Source organism: Lycium barbarum, chromosome 10 (assembly GCF_019175385.1).
Source record: "Lycium barbarum isolate Lr01 chromosome 10, ASM1917538v2, whole genome shotgun sequence".
Classification (NCBI taxonomy): Eukaryota; Viridiplantae; Streptophyta; class Magnoliopsida; order Solanales; family Solanaceae; genus Lycium; species Lycium barbarum.
This window is the reverse complement of record NC_083346.1, coordinates 13,360,440-13,369,921: the sequence shown is the minus strand read 5'-3', so window position 1 is coordinate 13,369,921 and position 9,482 is coordinate 13,360,440. Positions and strand designations below refer to the sequence as shown.

General features: G+C 32.5%; 1 protein-coding gene across 1 annotated transcript; it reads left to right on the top strand.

Annotated features, from left to right (window-relative positions):
• The first annotated feature begins 5,278 nt into the window (after positions 1–5,278).
• On the top strand, positions 5,279–8,741 carry LOC132614227 (glycosyltransferase BC10-like). Its single transcript, XM_060328637.1, has 2 exons — positions 5,279–6,602; positions 8,288–8,741. Exon 1 carries the CDS (start codon positions 5,573–5,575, stop codon positions 6,590–6,592), a length of 1,020 nt encoding a protein of 339 aa, XP_060184620.1. The 5' UTR covers positions 5,279–5,572; the 3' UTR covers positions 6,593–6,602; positions 8,288–8,741.
• The last annotated feature ends 741 nt before the right edge of the window (positions 8,742–9,482 follow it).

Genomic DNA, 9,482 nt, shown 5'->3' with positions numbered 1-9,482 from the left:
TCAATAAAAATAAAGTAACAATAAAACAAACATTATATTTAAACTAACAATACAATACAATATATTAGGTAACAACCATCCAAACAAGCTATCAATTAGCCTGTTTGTAACTTCCTTCATGTCTCTTAACCTAACGCCTGTTCGTTTTTTACTTTTCTTTCTCCCGGTTCGATTTCTTCCTTCCTTTCTCCCTTTGATTCCCTTCTTTCTTTCTCTTCGTAATTTCTTTGCTTATCTAATTAATCGTGACTGTTTATCCGTCTAAACTCCATGGACCTCGCTAGATAATCTCCATTAGAACGCAGCCGGTAGATAATCTCCGCGTACCGTCGAATTCGTCGTTCAGCATTACTCTTTTTGCAGACTTGTATTCTGTGAAGATGTGTGTACAAACTTTATCCCACGTCAAGCTATGAACTCTGATAAAGTTATGTTTATTGTACTCGATGAAGGAAATTCAAGTTGATATTATCCACAATGTTTTAAGTTTTAGGTATTAATGTAACTGTTGCTTTAGTTTAACATCTTCTTTTTTCAGTAAATCTTCTTTCTTTACGACGCCTTTCTCTTTTCCTCTTCTTACTCCAACACGTCAGAGGTAGAACTCTTCCTGATGTCTTCAATATTTTATTTTTTCCCAATTTTTGATTCACTATAGTACTACAGTTTGTATCTTTCAATTGTTCTGTTGTTCACTCACATACTGAATTAAACAAATTTTATTTAATAAAAACATGGATACACCGACTTTGGTCATTCTGGTGAATTCCGTTAAGGTGTTAAATTGATTGTATTTATCTAAGAATTTAGTTGATTATTATGTTTTATGTCCTCTTTTTTCTTTAAGTTGAGTGATAGATTTTCATAGAGAATTTATATTTGATGTAACGCGTTATGAAGATTCGACACTGTGGTTGGCGCATCTTGATCTGGTGTTTGTTGTACTAATCATTTTATATCATCTTTGTTTTATTTTTATCCAAATTTTCTTGATAGATATTGTTGTTTAACACTCACTGTTCTTCGGCGTGTAGACACAAATTTTCTTTATATAAGCTTATAAAAGTGTATATGGAGTCTTATTATCGTTGCTTTCATTTATGTTTGCGAATTTATCATTTGATCCTGCAAACTTTGTTTACCTTTATAGATATGACTGATGATCTTATTTGTTTTATTTTCTATGAGAGATTCTTTTTCCTATGGTTAATCACTAATTAGTGCTAAGCTTTTCTCTAGCATCGATCTTATTCCATAGATACATTGTATATGATGCAAATAATTAAATAAGCGCAACATTTATGATGAGTACGTTGGGCTGATTTTCCTTGTATTTCGAAGATATCGATATGTTTCTTTCTCTAATGGTTTTCAAGGTTGTTGAAAGTTAAAGAGGTTAGATACAACCATACTTATTGTATATCTTCTCCGGCATGTTCGGTTTTTTTTCTACATTACTTTTCTTCCATATGTTATCGATATTTTTCTTTACTAACCAATTTATAAAATGCCTTCTTAACTTAAACAGGATTCTTCGTCACACTCAAATATATGAATTATTAGATACCGAAGTGGGCGGGATTTTTGATAACTGCTCTCATATTTTGGGTAGTAATGTGAAAATGAATAACAAAGTTCTTAATTGTTGACATTGTTCTTAGTTTTCTTTATTCCCCCTTTTAGTGTTTGTAGGTTGGATCTTCAAAAACTTATATGAGGAATAAACATGAATGATAACTTAAGCCAAGTTGTTAGAAGTTTGATACTTTTTCTTGACTCTTGATGATGATATATGCTGAGAGTCATTTTTGGTGTGTATTTTTATATGATCAAGTCATTTTTCATAAGCATATGGTTTTGGTATGGTTAGTAGTTCGGACTGAGATTGTTATTATTGTATATGACTTTGTTAAAACATGTATAATTTGATCATTCGAATCAGTAGCATCCTTTTCAGTAAAGAATGTGTTAACCATTTCAAGTTGCTTACCAATAGCATGGTTGATTTGTTTACTCCTGACTTAGTTGCTAAAATTGGATTAGGTGGATCTTAGAGTTTGTAGAGACATGTAGAAACTCTAGCGTAGGGAGTTTAATGTGGTCAACGCTAGGTGTCTAGGAGGGTTAGGTGATAGTATGTGTCATTTGTGTACTATATTGTTCTTGTTAAATTCAGGACAAAACTGACCGATTCTCAATTTTTTCGGTTTAATTTGTTTGAGTTTTCGATCGGTTTTGATTTATAGTTTTTGACTTTTGATTTTTCAGTTCAATTATCGATTTTCTCAAGGAAAAAACCGATAAAATCGAATTACCGGAATTATATATACATATGTTATTTTTTATCTCATTTACCACTTGGAGTTGTCGATGTTGTAACACTTTTGTAGAATGCATTAACACGGGCTAAATTGTTTGGAAATATTTCTTACGATCCAATTATCCTTTCTCGATGAACTCACCTCTGATCTTGATTCTAACAGTGTGTTCGTGGCGATGGAAATTCAACAAATCGCACATAGTAGAAGTATTGTGATTATGTCAATTCGTCAGTCAATTTAGCAAATAATTGGTGAGGAGGTTGGGATTGGGAATGTCGCACTTCACAAGAAGAGTGATTACGCTTGAAAGAGAAGGGAGAACCAAATTATATATAAGACGTGCACAACGGATAGCTATCTTTTCGCCACCGATGATGGAGGAAATTAGTAAGTCAAGCAGAATGTTCAACTTTGTAAATTCTTCAAAAGGAATAATAATTTGTTTTATAATGTTTCAGAAACATGTACAATTGTTTCATTTCTTTGGCATTCTATGATTACACTTACATTGTTGATTTTGCTGACTATGCAGTAGTAGATAGTATTAACAAGATGAAGAGGAACTAGGGTAAATTTGGGTTACTAAAGCATGCAGAAATATCATGATCAAATGTGGACTTTCAAATAGTAAGCACCACTGTTGTGACATTACATATACTCTGTGTATGTAATGAATATGATTTGTATAAGCATATGAAACCAACTCAAATTGCAGTGTATGAATAATGTATTTGTTCTATATAGCTATGTATAAGTTGCTCAACTACTTTTGTAACTTTTACATTTGGTTGACCCCTTGGTATCAAAACACATTAGCGTGAATACTTGGTGAATCGTTCTCTGACTCTCACTCTCACTCAATAAAATAGTTTTTACCATATTTCATACACAAATAAAAATAGAAGAAAGCAAACAAGAAAGCGCACTGTTGCCATTACATCTGGCTGATTAGAGAAATATTGGACTATATTTCTCTCATTAAATATAAATTTTCCTTTTGTCCAACAAAATAACAAAAACGCTAAAAATTGGAATGAGATCCATTTTATAATTTTTTTAGAAAAGAGTTCAATTCTATGAATATTCATCTGTTAAGATAATTGTTCTCTCTGATTAGGAATTGGAACACTTCCATCAACAAAACAAATTGACGTAGGCTATTAAAGAATTATTGTTGTGTGTGTAGCTATGGTATTGATGACATGAGCAATGTCAACTTTTATGGCAAGTTTATTTAAAGTGTATAAATTTTGTGTGTACACTTTAGGACTTGGGCTGACACTTTCTTGTTAGAAAATGGGCTACATAAGGAGAGACTTTTTTTTTTTTTTCCCCTCCCATTTTAAGAGGATTTATAGTGTTTCCACACTTCCCTTCCAGTGTGACTCGAACCCAGGACCTACCGGTCGTGGGTGGAGGTGCTTAACCACTGAGTCATCCCTCACTTGTCAAGGAGGGGCTTGAAGATAATGGTTACACGGGTAATAATTTGGTAGTTGGGCTAAATTTCGTAAAGTAGATCTCCGAACGACACCGGACCGTAATTATCCCTAAAAAGAAACTACTAAAGATAAAGTTGAGTATTACTATCTTAAAATTTATCAGTGCACTTTGTACCATGAAAAGTCTTTTTCATGAAACATGTTGGGGAATTTCTTATTTTAGAACATTCAACTAATTTATATGTGCATTTAAAATTCATGTATATTTCAGCGTAATATAATTGTAAGATAGTTGAAATATCACATAGTTAAAAAGAGGTTGAAAATTGAAATTTCAATTAATTAAAAGAACAATTGAATTTCGTTGTTTTCTCTTTCAAAGTTGGAACTTATTACTTCTTAGAGGGCCATGGGTGCGGTTATCAGTGGTGGAGCCAGAATTTCCGCCGAGGGGTTCAAAATATAAAAAAGTAAACATACGAAGAAGCCTAAGGGGGTTCAACATCTACTATATATACATAAAAAATAATTTTAACCTTGTAAAAACAGTGTTTTTTTCCCTCCGCCACTGGCGGTTATCCCAAAAATGTATACAAACTTTTAATATATTTTTAAAAGGGATAATAGTATTTTTAGGCCCCCAAGTATTTATAAATTCTAATTGTACTGCTTGTAATATCTTTGACTAAAAATATTTAATCTTCAATTTCTTAAAATATACACTTTTGATCATTTTGCTTATAAATATTCATAAAATTTTAAATTACTATCATATATTATGTAAAACTTTTAACATTACTCCATATTTGAGAAAAATATACCTCTAAATACAACATAAACTGTACATTAAAACATTAGAAGCTCAGTTTAGTTAATCGAAGATGAAATATATTAAATTATACTCCATATCATAAGAATAAAACTTAAATTTTGGGGAATGAGGTGCTCTTAGGTTGTATTGTGTTTTTCTGCTGGTATGGTAATTTTCATATGGTTACCACACAAAAAAAAAAAAAAAAAAAATTAGGACTGGTTTGTCAATGAAAATTTTTACACTTTTTTTTTTTTTTAATTTTTTTCACTTTATTTGAAAATTAACGTTTGACCAAGAAAATTTCAAATATAACTTAACGTTGTATTTGGAATTTGTAAAACACCTAAAACCCTATGTTTTTTTTCACTTTCAGTATATTTAAACAACAAAATATTCTTTGTAAAAATTCAACCAAACACAACTCCAACTTCAACTTTACCTCAAACTTCAAAATTCCAAAAAAAGTAAAAAATATTTGATTTTCATGACCAACCGTCTACTTAAAATATTTACAAACAATTGAGGAACAAAAATGCTATTCTGACTTTTCAAAAACTTCTTCTCAAGGAAAGCACATCGTATAGTTATATGCGACCGAATGCATAGGATACCAATCCATAAAACCAATCAGTAATCACCATATTTGTCGTCTTCTTTTATTATAATAAAACCAAACATTGCGTATGCAATTCCTATCCTAATTCGCCATGATAAGACCTCGACCTTTCCTTCTCTGACTTTGCATTTTACATCACTTTCTTCTTCTTCTTCAATTCTCTTACTATTATTAGTATCAACAACCAGATTCAGAGTATTACTCTCCAAAAAAACTTCCTAAATTATTAATCAGTTATATTACTCTACTATCCCCCCCTGTATGTATTAATTGTACATATTGTGATTTGTTATCAGTTATTTTCAGATTTGATGCATACCCATTTCCTCATTTGATCTGATTTTCATCTGTATCATCCTTTCTTGAAGTAATTACTACTATGTCTAACACACCCTTAATTTTATCATTTATTCTTCTGTTATCTTTTGCACTGCTTTTCCTTTTCTCTCCACATTATAAACACTCAGAAATCTCTCTCCCTGATGAGATTGATGACCTTGCTCTCTTCCGCCGTGCAACCCTTAAACACGGCGGTATTAGAGCCGTATCTCGCCTTGGCACCACTAATCCCCGTCGTAAAATCGCTTTTCTCTTCCTTACTAATACCGATCTTCATTTCGCTCCTCTTTGGGAACGTTTCTTCACTGGCCATGCAGATTTCTTCAACATCTACATCCATGCAGATCCATCTTCTAAAATCGCCTCTCCACGTGGTGTTTTTCATGGCCGTTTTATTACGGCCAAGAAAACACAACGTGCTTCCCCTTCACTTATCTCTGCTGCTCGTCGCCTTCTAGCCACTGCCATACTAGACGATCAATTAAATTTCTATTTCGCTGTTGTTTCTCAACACTGTATTCCCATACACTCTTTCAACTTCGTTTACGATTCCCTCTTCTCATCCCCAACTCAGTTTCCTGTGCACCGTTCCTTCATTGAAATATTATCAGGCGAACCTCAGTTATGGGATCGGTATATCGCTAGAGGAGAATCAGTTATGCTACCCGAAGTGCCATTTGATAGGTTTCGGGTCGGGTCACAGTTCTTCATGCTGACACGAAACCATGCACAGTTAGTGATTAGGGATAGGAGGTTATGGAGGAAGTTTAAATTGCCTTGTTTGAATAAATATTCGTGTTATCCTGAGGAACATTATTTCCCGACCCTTTTGTCTATGGAGGATCCGGATGGATGTACAAATTACACTCTCACTCGGGTCAACTGGACCGGTAGTGTAGATGGGCACCCGCATACTTATTACCCGCCCGAGATCTCACCGGAGCTTATTCATGAGCTTAGGGTATCAAATAATACGTTTTCACACATGTTTGCAAGAAAATTTTCGCCAGATTGTTTGAAGCCTTTAATGGACATAGCGGATGTCATTTTCCGGGATTAAATCGGGTCGGGTAAGTATCTTTTACTTACCTCCTCTATCCCAATTTATGTGACGCTTTTCGTTTCACGACATTCAAAAAAATTAATTTGAGAAAAGTTGGAAATTATATCTCTCTGTCCCATTTCATATGTGGGATAAAACAAATTATAGAAATTTGTGTGGTTAAAAATCTTTCATTAAGGGTAAAAAGGTAAATTTAAAGTTAAACTTTTATTAAATCTAGAAAGGTCATTCTTTTTTGGATTGACTAAAAAAAAGAAAGTGTTATATAAATTGGAACGGAGAGAGTAGTACTTTTCATATAGTTTTCAAATATATAAATTTTAATTTTAAAATATTAAGTTAATCTAATTCAACGTAGCTTCAAAGTTTAATCAAATTGACTCTCGAAAAGCGAAAGTGTCACATAAATTGAAACGGTGGGAGTATTTGTTAGCTTATTTTCTTAAAAAGTTTTCTTTTTTGCTTATTAGTTTTAACCATGATAGTGTTCTTGGCAACATCTTAATTGTTTTAGAGAATTCATTAGTTTTAACTACATAAGTCACAAATTAAGGTGGGAATACTGTGTTAATCAAGTATTATTATGTGACAAGTGGTGGAATAGTCTGTGATATGGATTCTATAGTTATTTCAAAGGTGTATGTTGAGATGTTTGTAGATGTGTGAATTAGACTTACATCAAAAGTGTTATCTTTGGAACGGTGCGCCATTGATCTTTGGAGTTTCTTTATTATAAAAAAAAAGTAGTGGACATGAATTGTTAGTACTGATATATCTTATGAGTTGTTAATTGCTATAGGGACAGCCGGAGAAGAAGCCATAATTTTCGAACTGTCGTGTTATGAATAACATTACTGTCGTGAAAGTGGCCTCAAAATGCGTTTTAGTTAATTCTGGATGTTCAAAAATCAAAATTTCAATTAGTAGGATAATATATTATCATCAGATGATGTGTCCGTGTCAAGATTTAGTTTGTTAAGTTTCCTTATTTCTCCTTCGTCTAAATTTCCAATATTCTAAAGTTCAACTATTTTTCTAATATTTTGAATCTGAGTTATTCAATTATTGTACCTAAAACTTTGCTACGTGTTCTTTTCTTTGTGTTTTGCTTTGTGCTTTGAGATCCTTTTGACTGGTGTGAGTGAGTAGTTAGTTTCTGGTGAAATAATCGAGTTGTAAATTGCTTCGAACATCACCAATATAGTAAAGTCGATATTTGGTGAAATAGTCATTTAGTGGTTCTTACATTGATAAAGAAATAAACTTGTGGGATTACACTAGATATGTTGTTGTCGTCATTCAGTGATTCTAACATTGATAAAGAAACAGATTTTGAACCTGATTTAACCCAAAAAATTACTTTATGAGGTGAAGATTGTCTAAAATTATATAATGAGACCATCATACCCCAAAAACACCTATGTGGGACTCAACAAGCATCATCGTTTTAATCTGCTGGCCTGAGATAATAGGTATTTGGTGAAGATAATAGATATTTGGTGAAATAGTCCGACGTAGAAATTGACTCAGGCATCACCTTTTAGCATTTTTCATAGATTATGCAAATCCATGGGAGCAGTGTCTGTCTCGTTGACTGCTTTTTTCTTTTGGGATGTGGTTAATTTTCATTTGACTTGAGATTAAATCTCAACAAGTCTTGACTAACATACTTTTTTTTAAATGGTTTTGCAGGTGGTGATTGGAATCTTTTGTTTTTAAAGTTATTGAAGCAATGAAGGGACAGAGGCACAAGCCAAAAGCTCTTTATTGGAATAAATAAACAAACAATGTGGGTGTTTTTGGTGGTCCTATGTACAGAAGACAGACAGGATAATGTGAAATAATTGTCAAAGCCAAAAAAGAAATAGGGGTGTGGGCTTAGAGTGGAGTTTCCAAAAGGGAATTCCGAGTAAAATGCAGAGCAAGAAGTAGCAAACGGCTCATTGCTGTTTTTTCTCTTTTTCCCCTTGTTTTGTTCCTAGAAATAGAAAGAAGAACAGTCTTCCATTTGCTTCCCCCTTTGTTGGTTCAAAATATTGACTCCTTCCTTTTCTCTATTTACTCTTGCTTTTATTTTTGTGAAACTTACCTGAACAGCTACCTTTTAATAATTTTTAATAATTTATAGCTATTTTTTCTATATTTATAAATCGTAGCTAGTTTTTATTGTATTCAGTTATATTTCGCGTTTTTGAAATACACGGAAATATAAAATCCGGCAGAGTTTGCATTTTTGAAATACACGGAAATACAAAATTTGGCAGAATAAAAAAATAGGTTGTATTTATGGTACAGATTCTCTTCTTTCATTTTAAATGGTGCATAACTGCTGAAGTTCCATAACAGCTCACGTTTCTCTCTCCAAATTACTCCATTCCAAACTTTTAGAAAATACGTAAATACACCAGTGGCTATATTTCATCGTTTTGAAATACAGTGAAATACAGGAAACGCAAATCACTGGAGAGTAAAATCAGGCCCTATTTATGGAACAAATTTTTTTAAGAAAAATTTTGGGATTCAATTTAAAACTTCCCATAAATCACGCATAACGATTGTTCTTTCATAACAGCTCACGAATCTCTCTCAACTTTTATCACAATCAAACTTTTTGAATTCAAAAACCACTAAAGATCTAAAAACTTCCAAATACATAAAAATATACACTGGAATACAATGAAATATGGTTGATTGTTTAAGAAATATAAAATTGTAGTAGGCGTATATACAATGGAATACAATGAAATATATCATAAACTGTTTCATAAATTAGAAATACATTGAAATATAGCGAAATATACTGAAACAGTACACTGAAAATAAACTGAAATATACTGAAACATTTTATCAAACACTTGGTGGGCATGAAGCTCCACAACTCTCATCG

Excerpts from the sequence above, each read along its gene's own strand:
- LOC132614227 (XM_060328637.1), top strand. The coding sequence starts at position 5,573 with ATGTCTAACACACCCTTAATTTTATCATTTATTCTTCTGTTATCTTTT.